Genomic DNA, 22,930 nt, shown 5'->3' with positions numbered 1-22,930 from the left:
GGCTTTGCAACATGTATTGCATAGTGAATGCTTAAAAAATTAAAAGTACATTTTGCTTACACTACTGAATTGGACCCGATTAGCATGGCCATATACATGTGGGTATCCTGTGCAATATTCATACAAGACCATGGGCATGAAGCCGAACTTGTGACAGCTAAACCAAACAGAACTGAGGCAGAAGTTTTCAGGATTTATTTCATGTTACCTTTAGCAAAGTATGATATTTGCAGCTTATTAGACAACCAAGCTCATAGTTCATGGGAAAGAAAATCTCTTGTTCTTTTTTAATATTTTGCCTTTTGTTTTCTCTGCCAAAAGAGCAGGAGGGAAACAAAAGCAACACCTGCCAAGACTTTTTTCCCCTAAGCTCAGAAATGGACAGGTAAGAACACATTCAGCTGCTACCAAGACTAATAGTGCGTTTACACAGACAGATTTATCTGAAAGATCTTTAAAGCCAAAACCAGGAACAGACTATAAACAGAGAACAGGTCATAAAGGAAAGACTGGGATCTATCCTCTTTTCAAATCCATTCTTGGCTTTGGCTTCCAAAATCTGTCAGATAAATCTTTCTGTGTAAAGGCACCCTAAGGACCCTTTTACACGGAAAGATTATCTGACAGATTATCTGCCAAAGATTTGAAGCCAAAACCAGGAATGGATTTGAAAAGAGGAGAAATCTCAGGCTTTCCTTTATTACCTGATCTCTGTTTATAGTCCATTCCTGGCTTTGGCTTCAAATCTTTGGCAGATAATCTGTCAGATAATCTTTCCGTGTAAAAGGGCCCTAAGCAGGATCCTTTTATTGATTACCTGGCAGTACAGCTAGTGACAGGGGGAAAAAAATCATGTCGGGGGGAAATATTACAATGCAAATGCTGCATATGTGCCAAGACACAGGATAATGAACATGTAAATGTATCAAGAGGTTTTGGCTGTTCATTTGCAATCAAATCTATAGTTTTGCATTGAGTAATGTTGCAGAGTTTATTTTCCCAAATCACTGCAATTTAGTTTTTCAGTCTACAAATCATGTGCTGTAATTAGAGAGGAGCAAATTGCTTTGTTTGATCAGTGCTCGGCTCATCAAGCCGCCGGGCTTTCAGCGCTGCTCTGCTCCCTGACACTCCTCCCAGGATGCCAGAAAAAGCTACATCCTGGGAAAAATCTCCCAGTTTCCCAGGATCGGATCCAGCTTTTCCCCGGCACCCGGGTGGAGTGGCAGGGAGCTTAGCAGCACTGACAGCCCAGTGGCTTGATGAGCCGAGCACTGATCAAACAAAGCAATTTGCTTTGTTTAGATGAGCGCTTCGTTTATCTCTAGTTGTAATGAAAATAGCAGAAAAATTACATGTGAGTTTTAAACTGTGGGTTGGTTGTCAATTCTCCTGGATTAGATATAAACACACACAATAGCTATATTGTATATTAAAAACAAAAATGTAATGCAAAAAAAAAAATTGACATTTACATTTAAGAAATCCCTTTTCATTTTAATTGGAAACCTAGACCTACCCAGATTCCTTGATCGATCCACAACTACAAAAACAAATGGTAAGCTACAAGTACTACTGGAGTTATTGAGAACAGAGTTATGTAACCGACATACTGTATATATTTCATGGGCCACATTATCATCAGGCAATATGGATTGTGAAACCCATGACGCTTCAGTACGTAGGATGGCTTTCCCAAGATCAAATTAACCAGTTTCAGAAGAAATTGGCAGTATGTCGATTACACTATAGCTTGGTTATAAAAGTGGCACCTATTTTACATTAGCTTGTGGAAGAGATTACATAGAAAATCCAACACTGAAAACGGTCATTTGTGCGAGCTCCAGCCAGACTGTTCATTTTTTGTGTACAGTTAAAGCTGACCATATAGAATATTAAGCATATACATAGTAATATCACCAGAAGGATAAATAAAAGGAACAGACAGGCACTTGTGTTTACCAGACACAATGACTCTCTGCTCAAGCAAGTTTTTTCCATTGCAATTTTAGTGGTGTACGCAGACAGCCTTGTATTTGGTTTTGTGATATTTGATCCCTTGTCTAAAGGAAAAATTAGATGCGACAGACTCCCTGCCCATATCAGAACAGCTTTAACAGCAGCTCGTATGTTGCATTGATGATACCCCAGGACAAGATTGATCTATTGTAGTTAAGAAGGGCACCACGAAAAAGGTGTGTCAGCTTCCCATCACGCTCTGTCCAGATTGTCATGAACACCTTTCCAAAGGAGGTAAATTCCCCTCCGATCTGGGACTGCATACGGGCTTTTACCACATTAATTGGGAAAAAGAGGATACCCAACATTGCTCCAAGCAGTCCCCCACAAATAAAGTCATTGATCACATGAGCACTGGAGGTTTTGGCTTCTGGCAAACACTGTTTGATTGGGGTACGGAGACCAAAGAAAAGTGCATTGCTTGGTCCATTCCGGACCAAAATTGGGACCAGTCCGCGGTAATATTCTGCAATTCCATAGGGTCGAAGCACTTTAAAAGCCTGAAAAGTGTTTGTAAATCGGTCATGGTGTTTGTAATCCTGAAGCAAAGTCTGAACTCTCTCAAAAGGTGTGAGAAGAGCTTCAGTTGTTCCTGCAAGGACTGCTGCTACACTTCGTGTAACAAGCTCTGGAGAATTTGTATGCCTTAGCAAAAGACTCGAGAAGTCCTCATAAAGACCAAACATCAGGGCAAGAGTTGTAGTCTTCTGCAGGAGGGGAGGTAATATTCCCCGGTAAAGTGTACGAATCCCATCTTTCTCCAACTGTCTAATAGCATCCCTTATTCGTAATCCATAAAGCTGCTGCCGAAAGAGCACCTTCTGGATGGGGAAGGTGATGGCAATGTTTGTGAATGCAGCACAGTAGCCACACAAATAATGTTTACCAGCTCCGATTGCTAATGTAGGATGTAAAAGGTCTTGGTTTGCACCTGGGAGAACCAAGTCAGTTTTCCTTTTTTCATGGGCTTCTCTATCCATACCAATGTTAGGAGTTCTGATATTCCCTACGCAGGAACCATCACGTCACCTAAAATCAACAACAGTTATTTAAAATATATGTATAATTTTACTTTTAATAAAAAGTGCTATTCCAATATAGTATAGATTAACCCCTAGATGACCCTGGACGTACAGTTACGCCATGGAAGTCTGTCACTTCCATGGCGTAACTGGCGCTGTGGAGATGGGTCCGGCGTCCATAGAGAATGAATGGAGCTGGACTCATCTCTGCTGCGCGCGCACGGCTCCATTCATTCTCTATGGACGCCGGACCCATCTCCACAGCGCACGCGCCGGCTTCTCACCGGGATATCTCCGTCCCGGGACCGGCAGCGGGACTCAGCGACATGCGGTAACTATAAGGGGATCGAGAGCCTGTCACCCCGGCGCGGTGGGTGACAGGTCTCCTTTAAAAAAAACCTGTTCCTTAAAATTGCTGTATGACCATCCTTATAACGGTTTTATTTAATTTTTTTTACTTATGGGGCTGTGTGAGGTGTCCCTTCCCCCTATACTGCCCTGTCACTGTTCTGTTGTTTCCTTGCTCCTTGGCCAGGTTCTCACTGATTGGTATGATGTCAGTGGTGGGCGGGGTTACAGATGAGGTGTTACAGCTTGCCTGGCAACAAGAGACTTAGTTCTTGAGACTTTGGTCTCAGAAGGGAGAAGGGAACAAAGGAGTGGAGACCATGTGGACCAGGAAGTGAGGATTTTCAGCAGCTTCAGGGTGTAAATCAGGATGTGCTGCAGATAAACAGTCCAACTCATGTAAATTCATGTAAAAACCTATTACAAACAAGCTTAGATTATGGGTCGGGATTGAACAGGGTTAAAGAGGACCTGTCACCCCCCCGTGCCGGGGTGACAGGCTCCCGACCCCCGTTACAGCCCCCTATACTCACCTGATCCCGCCGGGTCCCGCTTTTGTATCCGGTCGGGTCACCGAGATATCAGCTCCCGAAGCCCGACGCGCGCGCTGACAGGAGAGTCCAACGCTCATAGAGAATGAATGGGGAGTCCGAAGCTCCGTCATTCTCTATGGGCATCGGACTCTCCTGTTAGCGTGCGGGATCAGGTGAGTATAGGGGGCTGTAACGGGGGGTCGGGAGCCTGTCACCCCAGCGCGGGGGGTGACAGGTCTCCTTTAAATTTAGTTAAGTGAAGTACCCCTTTAAATAGACTTCTGGGAGAGATAGACCAATCAGCTATCCACAGGATAGCTCCTTAGTCACTAATCGGCAGGCCCCCACCGATCAACTTTTCAGCGCCCACGCATTAAATGGGGCCACAAGAACCAACTGCTTCCTGTCCATTCACTGTGTAAAGCGCCAATCGATTAATGGGGAGCCATTTATAGGTGCATAACTAGGCATAAGAGAATTTAAAAAAAAAAAAAAAAAAAAAAGAGAACTACACTATGCAACAGTTGTCTTCTGAATGACTATAAAGGAGGAGTAGACACGCGTTCTTTTTGTTGTATAGAGTAGTGGTATTGCACTGTAATACCAAGTGTGAACAGGGTACAAAAGAAATCCCAGTATGTTCCAGACTGGTCTAAAATTATATTTTTACCAAACAGCTTATAGCTGTGATTAGGAGTGTATTAAAGGGGTTATCCAGCCCTACAAAACATGGCCACTTTCCCCCTACTGTTGTCTCCAGTTTGGGTGGGGTTTAGAAACTCAGTTCCATTGCAGTAAATGGAGCTTAAAGGGGTAGTGCGGCGGTAAAGAATTATTCACAGAATAACAATCATTACAAAGTTATACAACTTTGTAATGTATGTTATGTCTGTGAATGGCCCCCTTCCCGTGTCCCACCACCCGTGTACCCAGAAGTGTGGTGCGCTATACATACCTGTCACGTGCAGACTCGTCTCCGATCTTCAGTCAGCAATGTCGTCTTCGGACGGCCAGGCCGAATCCCTCCGACCGTCCTGAGTGCCGGCCGCCCTCTTCAGTGTCATCAGATGCTCAGCCGCGATTGGCTGAGCACAGTTTGACCGCCGATGACACGGCAGAGGGCGGCCGGTACTCAGGACGGGCGGAGGGATTCGGCTGGCCGTCCGAAGACGGCATCGTTGACTGAAGATCGGAGACGAGTCGGCACGTGACAGGTATGTATAGCGCACAACACACTTCCGGGTACACGGGTGGGGGGGTGGGACACGGGGAAGGGGGCCATTCACAGACATAACATACATTACAAATTGGAAACTTTGTAGTGTGTGTTATTCTGTGAATAATTCTTTACCGCCGCACTACCCCTTTAATTGCAAACCGCACCTGAACTGGAGACAACAGTAGGGGGAAAAGTGGCCATGTTTTTGTAGCGCTGGATAACCCCTTTAATAGAGAGGGAAGCTACAAGAAAGCATTTCAATACTCAGAACTTGAGTGAGTGTCAAAATTCATGTTAGTCACAGTGGCTCGACCGGTTAAATTCCTGCAAAAGTAATAGCTGCTGCTGGAGAACTTCAGGTCAAGACAGACTCAACAAACTTTAGAAGTCAACTGTATGTCCTATTGCCTTTGTACAAATTGTGTTAATTTTTTATTTTAACAACTATCAAATGCACAGCATCTTTTTCCCTTCAAAATGAGCAAGTAAAATATGATTGGTCCCTTACAGATCATGAAAATGACCTAGAAGTGTGTAGTAGCACATTACTCACTGGCTTGCAGCAATCTCACTCTAGACAGCTCCATAATAAGTCTATGGGGCTGCCTGGATGGGGATGATTGAAAGCATAACACTGCTACGTGTGGCTCTCAGCTTGTTCTTTGACGTTTCCCAGTGATAAGTCAAAAGTAAAAATCATTAACAAGTATTATTTTATTTTTTTTTGTGTGTGGGTGTTTGGAAGCAGTTTGTTCATGCTACACTTAAACAGGTTGTCGAGCCCCAAAAATTTTGCCAGGCCGGCAGTGATTAGCTGAGCAGTGCTTCATATGTGCACGAGCTGGAAACAAAGCAAAAACGCATTAAGGCTTGATTCACACATATTGGATTTGCAGTAGATTTTACGCTGCAAGTTTGTAGCGGAATCTGCTGTGAATCCCGCTACTGTGACTTTGAATGGGGTACATATCTGCAGCGGTAAAATATGCACCGGGCGATTAAGGAGAACGGCATTTACATACTCACAGCGTTATGACAATCCCGCTGTCAGTATGTAATCTCATTAAAAATGAATGTTTGGGATCCGCTGTGGATTTTGCTGCCAACTCGCATCGTGAAATCCGCAGCGGATCCTCTTTAAGCTAAACCTACGGATCGAACGGCGGCGTCACGGGGAAGCCGATGCTGCGGTCCGTTTTTCGGTTCCCGTGCACGACACCGTTCTATGCACCGGAACCGGACGGTGCTCAAGCACTGGAGGTAGGCCAGGCCGCCCCCAGTGGGAGGGAATTTCCTCCCCTGTATGACGTGGCTCCGTTAGAATGAATGGAGCCGCATCATACAGGGGAAGGAATTCCCTCCCATTGGGGGCGGCCTGGCCTACCTCCAGTGCCTGAGCACCGGCCGGTTCCGCTGCATAGAACATCGCCGTGCACGGGAATGGAGACGCGGTCCGAAAAACGGACCATGGCACCGGCTTCCACGTGACGGCGCCGTTCGATCCGTGGGTTCAGCTTAAAGAGGATGTACCGGGTGGGTATATTCACACGAACCGACACGAGTCCGGCAGGTCCTGGCAGTTCCCACGCACTATATACTCGCTGCGGTATGTAATTCTACCGCCCTTAACCCCTTCTGCTCTCGACCGGCTCCCCTGCTGTAAGCATACATTACCTCTCCTTGCTGCACGGGTCCGGCGTCCTGCTCTCCCGTCCGGCCAATCAGTGGCTGCGGCTGCGCAACACACTGATTGGCCGGACAGGAGAGCAGGACACCGGACCCGTGCAGCGAGGAGAGGTAATGTATGTTTACAGCGGGGGAGCCGGGCGGGAGCAGAAGGGGTTAAGGGCGGTAGAATTACATACTCGCTGCGGTCATTCAGACCGCAGCGAGTATATAGTGTGTGGGAACTACCAGGACCTGCCGGACTCGCAGCGAGAATCTTGCTGCGAGTCCGTTCGTGTGAATATACCCTTTAAGTAACGGCTGCTGTTTTCAGTCTTCAATGATTTCTATTTAAGTCAGTGGAAATAACAGCCGTTAGTAAACACAATGCATAGAATAATGTCTGCAGTTTGCAGCGGACGTCAAATTAATGTTCAGAACATTTACTAGTGACCAATATTTAGCAAACACATTTTTTGCTGTCCTTTCACAGTCTTTTCCATTAAATTCAATGAACCTTTTAAAATTAATCATACCCAAAAGGGCCATCATTTAACATCAACCTAAATAATGTAACAACGGCCATTAGAGATGAGCGAACCTGGAGCATGCTCGAGCCCATCCAAACCCGATCGTTCAGCATTTGATTAGCGGTGGCTGCTGAAGTTGGATAAAGCCTAATGGTGCGTTTACACAGGCAGATTTATCTGACAGATTTTTGAAGCCAAAGCCAGGCACAGACCATAAACACGGAACGGGTCATAGAGAAAAGACTGAGATTTCTCCTCTTTTCAAATCCATTCCTGGTTTTGCCTTCCAAAATCTGTCAGATAAATCTGCCTGTGTAAACGCACCATTAGGCTATGTGGAAAACATGGATATAGTCATTGGCTGTATCCATGTTTTCCAGACAGCCTTAGAGCTTTATCCAAGTTCAGCAGCCCCAGCTAATCAAATACCGAACGTTCGGGTTTGGATGGACTTGAGCATGCTGTATGCTACGGGCTGATATTGCTGTTCTGCATTGTGTGGATCACACTGCACTGAAATCAAGGGATTGTGTTGTTATCCACAAGTGACAGACTAACAAGAGGTGGTTGCTGCCACTATAAGGTATATATGGCCGTGTTACACCCATGTGAAACCAACCTTAAGGACATTTTTGTGCGGCTTCCTTTATATAATATATATTATATAAAGGAAGCCGCACAAAAATGTCCTTAAAGTGACACTGTCACCCCCTTTGTTCATTTTGACATCTCTACACAGGTGTAAAGGGTAAATTTAGTGTTTTTCATACCTTATTTCATATCATACGTCATGGTGCTTGTTCAAGTAAAAAGTGTCCTTTTATCAACTGCAGATTGTATTAAGTGGGCGTGGCCTCGCGGCATTAGCGCCACATAGCCCCGCCCACAACGGCACAGTTGGCCCCACCCTCTCGCCCGCCATTGGAACAGGCTGGCCGAAAGGTCTAGAACCCCACCCCCTTTACGTCGGCCAACCAATGGGCGTCAAGGGGCGGGGCCAACCGTGCAGTTGTGGGCGGGGTTAAGTGGCGATAATGCCGCGAGGCCACGCCCACTTAATACAATCTGCAGTTGATAAAAGGACACTTTTTACTTGAACAAGCACCATGACGTATGATATGAAATAAGGTATGAAAAACACTAAATTTACCCTTTACACCTGTGTAGAGATGTCAAAATGCACAAAGGAGGTGACAGTGTCACTTTAAGGTTGGTTTCACATGGGTGTAACACGGCCACATTTTTGTGCCCACATTACAGCTGCAAGTCCCAACCTGAGTGCAGGTCTGATGCCTGATGTAACAATTGTCAGTTTGTGCCATCAGAAATGCAGTGGGGCCTTGTCTGGCAGCTTTAATACAGTAAATGCCTCCATATTATGCTCATGTGAAGTCAGCTATAAAAAGGTTATCTGTGCTTTATAAATCCTCCGGATAAGCCATCAATGTACCATCACCATAGCACATGATCGGAGACTGCAGCTTCTGCAATAGTTGCTTTTACACCTGCAAACACTGTAATATTAGGAGCAAGGAGGGTCCAGTGCATGGGACAGCAATATCTTCTACAGCTACTACAGAGATTTCAGGATTACACATAGTAAACTGCAGAGACGCCCATTAATCCAGCACCTGATCATTCAGAAATTCTCATAATCCAGCACAGATCTGCATTAGATTTTGTGCTATGAAGTTGCTTTTCTTGTAAATGATATACAAGTGATGTCCACAACTCCTATAGTGTGCCCTGCCAGCCACAGGCCACCAGTATATCCTTATTATACAGGAAAGCCTGGGGTCCCCACACAGCTGTCCATTCAGTATCTTTACCGCTTCAAGGTTCTCAATCATTTCAGCTTTATGTCCCCAGCCTGCAGCTCCCTGGGAATGGCACAATACCTATTACACCCATCATGCCCTGACAGTCTGCTGCCGTCACCCCATGCTGGGAGTTGTAGTTCTGTATTAGAGCCTCAGGTTGTGGATAGGCCCTATAGGCAGGCTCCCTCTGAGCACATGACTGTATGAGGCCACCTACCAGCAGGAATGGGGGGGGGGGCACCTGTCTGGACTACAAATAGGGACACAGTCCGGTGCCGAGGGTCAAGGACAAGCCCCCCTGCATACATGGCACTATAGGTCCCAGCACACAGGCTCTGCAGCAGGCCGGCCTCATACTACCTCCGGGGATCACTGAGGAGCCCGTGCCAGTCCTGTTAGCCTACACCTCACATTGCGACTTCCACCCAAGGCTGGCCTCTCACCTTCCACCACTGTCCGCCACTAACCAGGCACACCGTGGCCACTAGTCATCCTCTATGGAATTTTCATACCCCACCTCAGCTGCTGACAGTTGTGGGCGGGCTGCATACAACTTACTTCCGGTAGACAGAACAAAAAAAAAGAGAGAGCACTATCCAATCCACATACCCGCCGTCACCCTGCTCAGCGCATGCGCAAATCAGTAACGCTCCCTGTCACCTTCAGTCGCCACCTGGTCTGGGTAATCGCACGTGATGAATCCGGCCAATCAGAAACGGCAGAGTTATTATTTCATATATCGTTAAAAGAGTGTGAATGCCGGCTGCGTGAGCTTCAAGAAAATGGCCTCCGTGGTGTTATTCCAATGCTCAATGCAAAGGGTCCTGGCGGGGTCACAAGAGGGCAGAGTTTTAGGAAAAAAGCATGAAGTAGATGCTACGGATATGCTGTTAGAAGCAACGACTGTTAATATATATATATATATATATATATATATATATATATATATATATATATATATATATATACAGTAGCGGTCTTCAGCACCAAGCACCACAAGCGATCGCTTGGGGCCCCCAAGATCCAGGGGGGCCCCCACGTCCTGCTCTTGTGCTCAAGACCGCTGGACAGGGCCGCTGCCCCGCTCGCTGCTGCGATCTGAACTGTAACTATGAGCACTCGTAATGAGCGCTCATAGTTACATGCAGCAGCAGCAATTACAGGGCGGGAGCCATTGGCTCCCTTCCTGACAGTCACTCTTGTGGCCACAGAAAGTGTTTTCCCTGTGGTCACAAGTGGCCACTTTGTCCTTGTGGTGGCGGCGCTCCAGGGACATCACTGGAGCATCAGCGCCAGAACAAGGGGAGCGCGGCCTCTTGTGACCGCAGGGAAAACCCTTCCTGCGGCCACAAGAATGAAGAGAAGAGGAGACGCCAGGTGAGTATAAGTGTTTGTTTTATTGTGTTATATACTATATGGGAGGGGGAGCACACAGGGGTCTGTTTAACTGGGGGAGAGCACAGCGGGGGAATATATAAATGGGGGGAGCACACAGGGGGGTCTATATAAATGGGGGGAGCACACAAGGGGCTATATAACAGGGGGAGCACACAGGGGGGCTATATATAACTGGGAGAGCACACAGGGCTATAGACTACTGGGGCTTCACAGAGGGGTCTATATACAACTGGGGGAGCACACAGGAGGTCTATATTCAAGTGGGGGAGCACACAGGGGGCTATATACTACTGAGGGAGCACACATGGGTCTATATACTACTGGGGGAGCACACAGGGGTCTATATACTACTGGTGGGGTACACAGGGGGTCTATATACTACTGGGGGAATATACAGGGGGTCTATATACTACTGGTGAGGCACAAAGGGGGTCTATATACTGCTGGGGGCAGCACACAGGGGGTCCATATAACTGAAGGAGCACACAGGGGTCTGTATACTACTGGGGGCAGCACACAAGGGGTCTATATGCTGCTGGAGGAGCACACAGGAGTCTATATACTACTGGGAGAGCACACAGGAGTCTATATAATACTGGTGGGGCACACAGGGGGTCTATATACTACTGGGGGAGCCACACAGGGGGTTTATATACTACTGGAGGAGCACACAGGGGGGCTAAATACCACTGAGGGAGCACACAGGGGGCTATATACTAGTGGGGGAGCACACAGGGGGTATATACAACTGGGGGCAGCACACAATGGGTATATACGACTGGGGGGAGCACACAGGGGGTCTATATACAACTGGGGCAGCCCACAGGAGGTCCATATACTTCTGGGGGAGCACATGGGGGGCTATATATAACTGGTGGAACACACAGGGGTCTATATTCTACTGGGGGAAGCACACAAGGGGTATATAATACTGGGGGCAGCACACAGTGGTCTATTGTTGTGGAGCGCATGTCGAGGGGGGGCCCAGACATAACTGCTTGGGGCCCCAGAAATGCCAAGACCGCCCCTGTATATATATATATATATATATTTATTTAAATTGTACCTCTTTGGGGGGACAGTCCCTAGTTCCTCTGTTTCTGTCTGACACTTAAAATCATATTTCTCTTTTTGACCTAGAAATGAGATTTGCAATAATAAACTTTCTATGTTGCTCTATAAGTGTCTGGTTTTGTCCTTTATAATAGACCCAAACTTGCATATTATTCCATCATGTGATGCAAGTTGGTTCCTAAAAATTGTTATATTTGAATATATCAAGAGACAATATATATACATACACTCACCGGCCACTTTATTAGGTACACCTGTCCAACTGCACGTTACCACTTAATTTCTAATCAGCCAATCACATGGCGGCAACTCAGTGCATTTAGGCATGTAGACATGGTCAAGACAATCTCCTGCAGTTCAAACCGAGCATCAGTATGGGGAAGAAAGGTGATTTGAGTGCCTTTGAACGTGGCATGGTTGTTGGTGCCAGAAGGGCTGGTCTGAGTATTTAGAAACTGCTGATCTACTGGGATTTTCACGCACAACCATCTCTAGGGTTTACAGAGAATGGTCCGAAAAAGAAAAAACATCCAGTGAGCGGCAGTTCTGAGGGCGGAAATGCCTTGTTGATGCCAGAGGTCAGAGGAGAATGGGCAGACTGGTTCAAGCTGATAGAAAGGCAACAGTGACTCAAATAGCCAACCATTACAACCAAGGTAGGCAGAAGAGCATCTCTGAACGCACAGTACGTCCAACTTTGAGGCAGATGGGCTACAGCCGCAGAAGACCACACCGGGTGCCACTCCTTTCAGCTAAGAACAGGAAACTGAGGCTACAATTTGCACAAGCTCATCGAAATTGGACAGTAGAAGATTGGAATAACGTTGCCTGGTCTGATGAGTCTTGATTTCTGCTGCGACATTCGGATGGTAGGGTCAGAATTTGGTGTCAACAACATGAAAGCATGGATCCATCCTGCCTTGTATCAACAGTTCAGGCTGGTGGTGGTGGTGTCATGGGGTGGGGAATATTTTCTTGGCACTCTTTGGGCCCCTTGGTACCAATTGAGCATCGTTGCAACGCCACAGCCTACCTGAGTATTGTTGCTGACCATGTCCATCCCTTTATGACCACAATGTACCCAACATCTGATGGCTACTTTCAGCAGGATAATGCGCCATGTCATAAAGCTAGAATCATCTCAGACTGGTTTCTTGAACATGACAATGAGTTCACTGTACTCAAATGGCCTCCACAGTCACCAGATCTCAATTCAATAGAGCATCTTTGGGATGTGGTGGAACGGGAGATTCGCATCATGGATGTGCAGCCGACAAATCTGCGGCAACTGTGTGATGCCATCATGTCAATATGGACCAAAATCTCTGAGGAATGCTTCCAGCACCTTGTTGAATCTATGTCACGAAGAATTGAGGCAGTTCTGAAGGCAAAAGGGGGTCCAACCCATTACTAGCATAGTGTACCTAATAAAGTGGCCGGTGAGTGTATATCATTTCACACATGCAGACTCATTGATTTCTATGGCCTCATACACACATTTGAAGGTGTTATGGATCTATTTTGGGGATATGATCCGTGCTGCAAAAAATGATTAAGGGTCTGTTCACACGTACAACTCACACAGAACTCACATCAAACTCGCATGAAAGTAGCTGCGTTTTTTGTGGTGTTGAACTTGCCTGTGAAAATCAAAACTCGCATGTCCAAACGCAGCGAGAATACACATACATTGACTTGATAGCAATCAGTATCGCTGTGAATTTATGTGCGAGAAACTCACAGCGATAAATACGCAGCGAGTCTACGTGTGAACAGACCCAAAGGGTGCCTTCACACATACCGTATTGCTGCTTATTTCTAGCACAAAACTCACATCAAACTTGCATGAAAGTAGCTGCGTTTTTTGTGGTGTTGAACTCGCCTGTGAAAATCATTTGATAATCAAAACTGGCATGTAAAAATCACACCAAACACGCAGTGAGAATACACATACATTGGCTTGATAGCAATCAGTATCACTGTGGATTTATGTGCGAGAAACTCACAGCGATAAATACACAGAGATACGGTACGTGTAAAGGCACCCTAATAGGTTTTATGTACCAAAAGAGTTTCCTTCTGTACTGAAAAAGCAGTTTTCCTAGCTCCCCCCTGACTTCAGATGAAGCAGGATTTCTGTGTCCATTATGTGTCTATGGAGAGGGGAGGGGCTGAGAGGAGTGAGTGAGCACGGAGCAGTCCTGCACAGCACAACACCCTGCAACCTTCTCAGCAAGTTCCTAGATAACCACTGACTTTTCTGACCCCTGAGTCCAGCGTTTTAGGTGCTTAGTCTACAAACAGCTGACCTTCATGTCTCCTCTTCCTGCTCCCTCATCTCCCTTAGACCCCTCCCCCCTCCATAGGGATATAATGGACACAGCAGAAACCGTTTTCACTGGCTTCTCTGTAATGAAGACAGGTTTGCCTGATAATGCACAGATAAGAAGTGAGGGAGGGAGGCTGGGAGATTGCTTTTTGAGTACAGAAAGAGGCTTTTTTGCCTAATAAATAAAGTTTCTTAAAATCGCTTATACTACTGATTTCTGTAATAAAAAAATAAGACAGTTACGCTTTAACCCTTAGACGACCCAGGGCGTATAGTTACGCCATGGAAGTCTGTCCCCAGACGACCTAGGGCGTAACTGTACGCCCTGGGTGTTTCTCCCGCTATGAAGCGTGCTCTGGAGAGGAGCGCGCTTCATAGCAGGTGGGGGCCGGCTGCAATCAGCAGCCGGGACCTCACCAGTAATGACACGCTGCAGCGATCGCGCTGCCATGTGTCATTAACTCCTTAAACGCGGCGCGACCGCAGCGTTTAAGTGTAAGTGACAGGGGGAGTCCCCTGTCACTTACCGATTGGGACCCCCGCAGTGTGACTGCGGGGGTCCTGATCGGTAAAACGGACCGCCGGAGGTCTCTCACCTGCCTCCGTGCGGTCCGATCGGCGATCTGCTGCACTAAGCCTGCACAGTCAGGCTCAATGAGCAGATCGCCGGTAACACTGATCAATGCTATGCCTATGGCATAGCATTCATCAGTGTAGAAATCAAAGTACTGGATGTACAAGTCCCCCAAAGGGACTTCAAATGTGTAAAAAAAAAAAAAGTTAAAAATACTATTACACTACCCCAAAACCCCTCCCCCAATAAAAGTTGAAATCACCCCCCTTTCCCATTATATAAATAAAACATATAAAAATAAATAAACAAACATATAATATACCGTAGCGCGCGTAATTGTCCAATCTATTAAAATATAACAAGCGTCATTGCAAACGGTAAACGGCGTACACGAAAAGAGGGAAAATAGTGCGCGGATTACCGATTTTATGTTACATTATATATATAAAAAATTAATAAAAAGTGATCAAAACGTCCGATCTTCACAAATATGGTATAAATAAAAACTAGAGATCATGGTGGAAAAAATGACACCCCATACAGCCCCGTAGGTGAAAAAATAAAACTGTTATAAGCGTCACAATAGTCCCATTTTATTTATAATTAATTGCCAAAAAAAAGGATTTCATTAAAAAAAAATATATAACATTAGAGAATCTGTGTAACCTGCATATGGTTGTGTTCGGGCTGACCTATAGAATAATAGTGTCATGTCGCTGTTACCATATAGTGCATTACGTAGACACAGGAACCCCCCAAACGTTACCATATTGCTTTCTTTTTTACGATTTCACCTATTTATATCTTCATAAATAATAATTTTGGAATTCCATCATACATGTTATGGTAAAATGAAAGAACTATGAAGAAGAATGAAAAACAAAAACACTAAGATCAAAATTTGTGCGGTCCACTGGGTCATTTTGGGCCTGGTCCTCAAAGGGTTAAAGAGGTTAGCCAGGAAAAATGTACTTTTCCCCTTTCTAAAGAATAGGGGAAAAGTAGGAGGTCGAGGGGGGTCCGACCTCTGTACCCCCCACCGTTCTCCGTACCTCCGTCTCTCCCACGAGTTCTGTTATGAATAGAGCTGTGGGTCTGGCATGCGACCCGGGGGTCTATTCATTGCTATGGAGTCAACGGAAAGAGCCGGGTATGCTGTACCCACGGCTCTATTCATATCAGAGCTGGTGGGGCCAATAAGGAGATTGGTGGGGGTACAGAGTTCATACCCCAACCTCCTACTTTTCCTCTATTCCTGTAGATAGGGGAAAAGTGAAAATTTCCTCAACAACCTCTTTATATAACTTTGTAATGTATGTTTATAAGCTAACTGGCCCTGTTCCCCCTCTCTCCCACCCCAGTTATCAAACATACCCCCCAAGAAGTGAAAGAAATCATATATGCCTAACGACTGTTGACCACCATAATTGGCAATCTAGCACACCTGGCTAATGCCTGCCCGTGGGCCACCCGGGCTGTGTAAAAAATGTTTTTGTTATTAAAAACTAACAGCGCTGTCCGCAGCCGCATTGCATTAATCAGCTTCTGAGGGCTGCTGCAGCGCTGACAATGTGAGGGCCGCTGCCAGCCACTAACCTCGCTGTGTCTGTGACTTCAGGGCTGGGGCCGGCATCAGCAACAGGCAGAGAGGCTCACTGGGCCTCCTGCTGCTAATGGGGTATTCCCCCCAACTTATTTTTGCATTAATACGTTGCCCACCCATAGCTTTCCATCTTTCCAATATCAATGTATTATAGATTCTGCACACTTTTGCTGTTATCTAGGTACAATCACCCCCACAATACGCATAAAATCATCAAATCTCAGTCCAACCCGACACAGCTCCCTGCTCCTGGCCCCCACCCTCCGTGTCGGCATCACGTGTCCTCCGTCTCTTCAATGGGCCGGGTTAGGCCTTTAAGTTAACCCAGCCAAACTGAAGTGAAGGAGGACACTGACGGGGGTGGCTGCTGTTAGAGAGAAAGAGAGAGACAGTGATCAGTGCAGCTGTCACTATCCCTCTCTAACAGCAGCCACCCCCATCACCCGCACTGTGTGGCCCCCCTGGCCCCAGAGCTCACGTGAGGCCGACCGTACTCTGTGCCCCCCAGCGCTCACCCGCACCGTTCCCCCTTTCCCCCTGACTGTGACACCCCCCCCCCCCCCCGGCCTCCAATGTGTGTCACTCACCCACGGCACCGCTCCCCCCCCTTGTGGTAATCCCTACCCCCCCCCCCACTCTCACTCATGGCACCCTGACCCCGGCCACCCTGCTGGGCTCATCCACGGCACCCCCCCTCACCTCACCTGATCACTTGCATGATGGGAAATGTAGTTTCTTATCTTGATAATAGACCATCTTATAGAAAAACTTGTAACTCAGGAATGGCAGCAGTTAGAAAGATGTCTCAAAATACTCAGGGGAACTTGGTGAGTAAGACCAGCTAGGTTTAACTGATCCACGGCCCTGACTGACAAAGCGAGGAGGAGCTCACTCTAGCGGCTGCTCTCTGCAGCGTACGGATGTGGACAGAAGGCTGGGGGCTGCACAGAAGCAGGTATGTATTATTGTTGTGTTTTTTGTTGTTTTTTTTTACTGTTACCTAGAGGGGGATTTGCATAGAGGAGGACTACAAACAAATAGGATTGCCAATGGAAAGGAGGATTACTCCAGGGAAAGCTTTCTTACATTGGGGATATTAGGGGATATTGCCTACATGTGGAGTTTACAATAGAGAAAAGATACCAGGGGGACTACCAACAAGAGATGCCTACTAGACATGGGGGGAGGTAAGCTGACTAGTATCCTGATGAGCTGATGATGATGAGGAAAGCCTATATATATATATATATATATATATATATATATATATATATATATATGTTTAATGTGTGGGCTTTCAAAGGAGAATTATCTGCTCTTTGAGGGAACAGGGTGGCCTGACTACTATGTGAAAAGAATTAAGCCCAACTGTTTATATATGGGGAACTGTCACTGTGTACCGCAGTACACATGGACAGTTTGTACTCAGGTGATGCTGGAGTGAGGAGCATAAAATTTGTGTCTGTTACATTCTGTAGAGACAAGTCATGGCCAGGAAAGTCTTCATGATGGCCGGAGCCAGATGGAGAGGAAAAGAAAAAGCAAGCAACTTGAACTAGCAAAAACCTCACTTGTGATTCCTGCAGAAAAGACCCCTCCTGTGAGTCACTGCACTATAGTCACTTCCTGTATACAGCTATATCTACCTCTATACCTTCACTGCACTATAGTCACTTATAAACCTGCAGAACCTCCTGTAAACATCCGGATATACCTCTATATGGTCGCTGCTTAGGGAGAATATTGGTCTTTATTAAAGATGAGTGACCTTACTGTAAGTTCGCTCCAGGGGCGGATTAACTTTACCGTAGGCCCCGGGCTGTTCAACAAGCCTGGGCCCCCCACCCCACTGTACCTATGGCAGCACTAGCCTGGTGTTCATAGTACGGGATACATAATGTCATAATGCCCTGATTTGTGCAAAAATTGCGGTAAAAAAGCAGTGAAAATCATGGCAGAACTGTAGCCAGGGACAGTAGTGGATTATAATAGGGGCGTTTTGGGCGGCAGCCCGGGGCCCTGAGCTCCTGGGGGGCCCATGACCACCCAAAAAGACTTATACTTTCAATGGTGTACTGTCTCCTGGCTACACTTCTGCCATGATTTGCAAAAAAATACAGTTTTTTTATGGCAATTTTGCACAAATCAGGACAACATGACATTATCTATCCTGTACTATGAACGCCAGGCTAGTGCTTCCATAGTTACAGTGGGGTGGGGGGGCCCAGGCTTGGTGAACAGCCCGGGGCCTATGGTACAGTTAATCCGCCCCTGGCCAGGGACAATATACCACTTAAAGTATAAGTATGTTTGGGTGGCCATGGGCCCCCCAGAAACTCAGGGCCCCGGGGTTCCCGCCCGAAAAGGACCTATTACAATCCACTACTGGTTCGCTCACCTCTAGTCTTTATATAGCATTTTATACGGTGGCAGTTTTATCCAGACACTGTATGCTGATAATGGTAGTGTTCATGGTATTATTTGTCCTGTATATACTGGTTATATTGGTAATATTTGTGTTTATATAGTGGATTTTATTTATTAACAGTATAGTGGTATTAGTCATTATGCGGTTGTTATGGAAGTTATTGTATGGTGGTATTATCTGTTACATGTATATTGCTAATATTAGTAACATTGGTCTCAGTACATAGAATTTGCTCAGTAACACTATGGTGGTGATAACTAGAGATGATCGAACAGGGCCGAAGTTCAGGTTCGTACGAACCCGAACTATCGGCATTTGACTCCTGCTGCCTTCCCATTCCATGGGGAAGGTGGAGACAGCCCCAGTACCGCCTGGAAAACAGTATAGTGATAACTATACTGGTATACTGGTATTATTTGGGAACTGTATGAACTACAGAAGTTATATACAATATTATCATTCATAGAAAATTGTGTTTTTATGTTAATGTTTTATATTTATGTGTTTGATGAAAGCGGCGATTACTGTAACTAGTAGATGGGTAATGTACTAAACATCTGCTAAAACACAGCACCAGTGCCTCCCAGCACCTAATGAAGAGGAGCAGTGCAGGAGGGTGCGCCACGGGGCTGTCAGCTATCACAGCTGTCAGCATGGGGCTGTCAGCTATCTGGTGTTGTTAGCTGCTCACCATTCCTACAATATAGAGCCGTGTAAAAGCCACCCTGTGGAGGTCATGCAGGTAATAGAGGTGCATATGCTGTGTGCAGGGACTGTAGGGCAGAGTGGACTTGACATGCATTATAGAGCAGGCACTGTATACAGACATGTTGAACCCTTTGAGGACCAGGCCGAAAATCAGCCAGTCGACCGCTCAAATTTTGTTCTTGGTGTTTTCTTTTTCCCTCCCCTTCTAAGAGCTCTAGCACTTTCAGTTTTCTATCTACAAGTCATGTAAGTGCTTGTTTTTTACAGGAATAGTTGTACTTTGTAATGGCGCCTTTCATTTTACCATAACATGTATGACGGAAATTATTTATGAAGATATAAATGGGTGAAATCGTAAAAAAGAATGCAATATGGTAACTTTTGGGGGGTTCCTGTGTCTACGTAATGCACTATATGGTAAAAGCGACATGATACCATTATTCTATAGGTCAGCCCGAACACAACCACATGCAGGTTACACAGATTCTCTAATGTTATATATATATATTTTTTTTTTATGAAATCCTTTTTTTTAGCAATTAATTATTAATAAAATGGGCCTATTGTGACGCTTATAACGGTTTAAGTTTTTCACCTATGGGGCTGTATGGGGTGTCATTTTTTCTGCCATGATCTCTAGTTTTTATTAGTACCATATTTATGAAGATCGGACGTTTTGATCACTTTTTATTAATTTTTATATATATATATATATATATATATATATTGCAACATAAAATCGGTAATCTGCGCACTTTTTTCCCTCTTTTCGTGTACGCCGTTCACCGTTGGCAATGATGCAATGACGCAATTACGCACGCTCGTCAACGATCGTCTAGGGGTTAAATCTCAACAAGATTTTACTGATACAGCCGATATTGATACATGATGCCGAAGGGGGCTGCAAGTCCATTGCACAACTGCACACTCTGTAGGGTCCGTAGATCACGGAGCATGAGAATAAGGTCTTAAACTATTGACCATGTATAAATTAACCCTTGGATTACTGGATTTTGTGGGCTGGTGGGATTCATTTGCCAGGGCCTCATTTTTGATCTAAGTCCGGCCCTGCTATGGCACTTTATGATGTTGTAATTTGTGCATTGTATGACACTACAGCAGGGCCTAAGGGCCCTATTCCACCGGGCGATTATCGTTCAGATTATCGTTAAATCGTTCAAATCTAAACGATAATCGTTCGGTTGAAATGCAGTTAACGATTAACGACCGAACAAGAAATTGTTGATCGCTTTATAAGACCTGGACCTATTTCTATTGTTGCTTGTTCGCAAAACGTTCGCAAATCGTTCGCATTGAATAAGACATGGTTCGGTCATTCGCAGTAGATACGAACGCAATAGCGAAAAAACTATCGCAAATACGATCATAAGTAAGAATTATCGTTCCATGGAAATGAGTGAACGTTTTCAGGTCTTTCGCAATAGCGGTCGTTTGAGATCGTTAATCGTTAACGATTATGCAAACTATAATCGCCCGGTGGAATAGGGCCCTAACTGGCTATCTGACAAGTCAGGCAAATGCCAGATGAGCGGTGTGCTAAGTGGGCCAACCCATGAATAGATTGATGACTGGTTTGCCCCAGCACTGCAGCCTCCCTGCACTTAGAACATAGTAAGGAATTTGTCAGATTGGAGTCCTGTATTGTACTGATGGACAGGAATCTTAGGTGCAGGCATCCTGCCATCTCCTGCTTGTCTATTACAAGGTTCATCAGTCAACAACAACAAAAGCAGATGAGAATAGCAATGTGTGTGGTGTGTCCTGCTGATTGATATGTGTAGTGAGAGTGCTAGATGTATTGTCAATAGAATATGTCCATTGTATTAAAAAAAAATTTCAATTTCTAGAATACTAGCCCTTTCTTCCGGGTGCCTTGCTTAGTCTGGCCTCTCCCCATTGACCTGTCTGGCACGGGTGACCCCACCAGGAGTATTACTTCCGCCAGCTTAGCTCATTGGATCACTAAAGCACGCAAGCTCCCTCACCACGTCAAGGTAAAGGCACCATGAGGGAGCCCCTCCACCCTAGCCTGATTACCCATCCCAACCCTTAATTTACCTTAATTTACCTGCTAAAGCTGTCCCAGCTCAGGAACGCTACAGCACCTTACCAGGGACCCTCCCGGCTCCCTTTTCAGCCCAGCAACACCCGGGCTCTTTATTACGCACCCTCCAGGCATCCTTCCCAGCCCAGGCCTGCCCCAGCCCCCTAACCCGGACCCTCCCGGCGCCCTTCCCAACCCAGGCCCGCCCCAGCCACCTAACGCGGACCCTCCCAGCGCCCTTCCCACCCCCATAACGCGGATCCTCCTGGCGCCCTTCACAGCCCAAGCCTGTCTTAGTCTTCTTTTTCCTCTTCCTCCTCTTCTACTTCTCCTCTTGTTCTTCTTCTCCTCTACTTCCCAGCCCAGGCCCACCCCTGGCCCCTAACACGGACCCTCACAGCGCCCTTCCCAGCCCAGGCCCTCCACAGCCCCCTAACCTGGACCCTCCCGGCACCCTTCCCAGCCCAGACCCGCCCCAGTCTTCTTTTTCCTCTTGTCCTCTTCTCTTCCTCTTCTTCTCAGCCCAGGCCTACTTCAGCCCTCTAACACAGACCCTCCCGACTCCCTTCTCAGCCCAGGCCTGTCCCAGGCCCCTAACGCTGACCCTCCCAGCGGCCTTCCCAGCCCATGCCCGCCCCAGCCCCCTAAAGCGGACCCTCCCAGCACCCTTTCCAGCCCAGGCCCGTCCCAGTCTTCTTTTTCCTCTTCCTCCTCTTCTACTTCTCCTCGTTCTTCTTCTCCTCTTCTTCCCAACCCAGGCCTGCCCCAGTCCCCTAACACGGACCCTCCCAGCACCCTTCCCAGCCCAGGCCCACCCGGCCCTAATTCGGACCCTTGTTGCTCCATAGCAACCAATCACAGCTCAGCTTTCATTTTACTAGAGCTCATGAAAACTGTAACGCTAAGCTGTGATTGGTTACTATGGGCAACAGAGAACATTGCTACTGTAAGACTGTTTGATAAATCTACACCTATACGTTCTAATATCCAGTCTGTGTAGAGCAGCACAATCTGACACTGAGGAGGCTGCAGACAACCCCATATTACTCTATGGTCCAGATTACAGAGCTATGTATGATTTAAATGGCAGCAGCCTGTAACCTGTAGTGTTATATGGCCGTGTCTTGGAGATGACAGTTTTTTCATACAGATTTCCATGGCCACTATTACTAATGTCCTCTATGTCCTGTACAGATAAGTCTAAAAAATGTCAGCTAGTTACATGGCCCCCTAACATGAGCAGTCTCTCCCCGCGATCAGTGTCCCTCTCCGCTGTCCTGTGTGCGTTGTGTACCAGATGTTCTGGGATGTACCGGGGACCTGTGCCTTCCATCAGGAGTCTGTGATAGGAAAAATGGGCAGAAAATTGCCCTTCAGCAACCACAAGCCGTCACTAGACTTGTTTACAGTTCCGGTGATCAGTGGCAGTTGGTCGCCAGCCTTACAACCCAATTCAAATCATAACATTGTGTGATTGGACTTTTTTTTTTTAACTGAAGTAGCTTTATTTACCACCATTTATCTTTAACACACATACAATGTACTGTGCAGCAGCTCCAGCCAGTGTCGGACTGGGCCATCCTCCGGTGGGCCCC

General features: G+C 46.3%; 1 protein-coding gene across 6 annotated transcripts; it reads right to left on the bottom strand.

Annotated features, from left to right (window-relative positions):
• Window positions 1–709: 709 nt before the first annotated feature.
• Window positions 710–22,695, bottom strand: LOC138774727 (mitochondrial nicotinamide adenine dinucleotide transporter SLC25A51-like). Of its 6 annotated transcripts, none has more exons than XM_069955673.1 (2): window positions 22,630–22,695; window positions 710–3,048 (listed from the first exon to the last, which is right to left on the bottom strand). In XM_069955673.1, exon 2 carries the CDS (start codon window positions 2,997–2,999, stop codon window positions 2,103–2,105), a length of 897 nt encoding a protein of 298 aa, XP_069811774.1. In that variant the 5' UTR covers window positions 3,000–3,048; window positions 22,630–22,695; the 3' UTR covers window positions 710–2,102. The 6 variants fall into 6 exon arrangements, with proteins under 6 accessions (XP_069811774.1, XP_069811778.1, XP_069811777.1 ...); XM_069955677.1 differs by having other exon boundaries at window positions 22,649–22,669; XM_069955676.1 differs by lacking the exon at window positions 22,630–22,695 and adding an exon at window positions 9,766–9,791.
• Window positions 22,696–22,930: the final 235 nt, after the last annotated feature.

Source organism: Dendropsophus ebraccatus, unplaced genomic scaffold (assembly GCF_027789765.1).
Source record: "Dendropsophus ebraccatus isolate aDenEbr1 unplaced genomic scaffold, aDenEbr1.pat pat_scaffold_1052_ctg1, whole genome shotgun sequence".
NCBI lineage: Eukaryota > Metazoa > Chordata > Amphibia > Anura > Hylidae > Dendropsophus > Dendropsophus ebraccatus.
The sequence above is the reverse complement of the archived record's forward strand: the minus strand, read 5'-3'. Positions and strand labels throughout refer to the sequence as shown.

Excerpts from the sequence above, each read along its gene's own strand:
- LOC138774727 (XM_069955673.1), bottom strand. The coding sequence starts at position 2,999 with ATGGATAGAGAAGCCCATGAAAAAAGGAAAACTGACTTGGTTCTCCCA.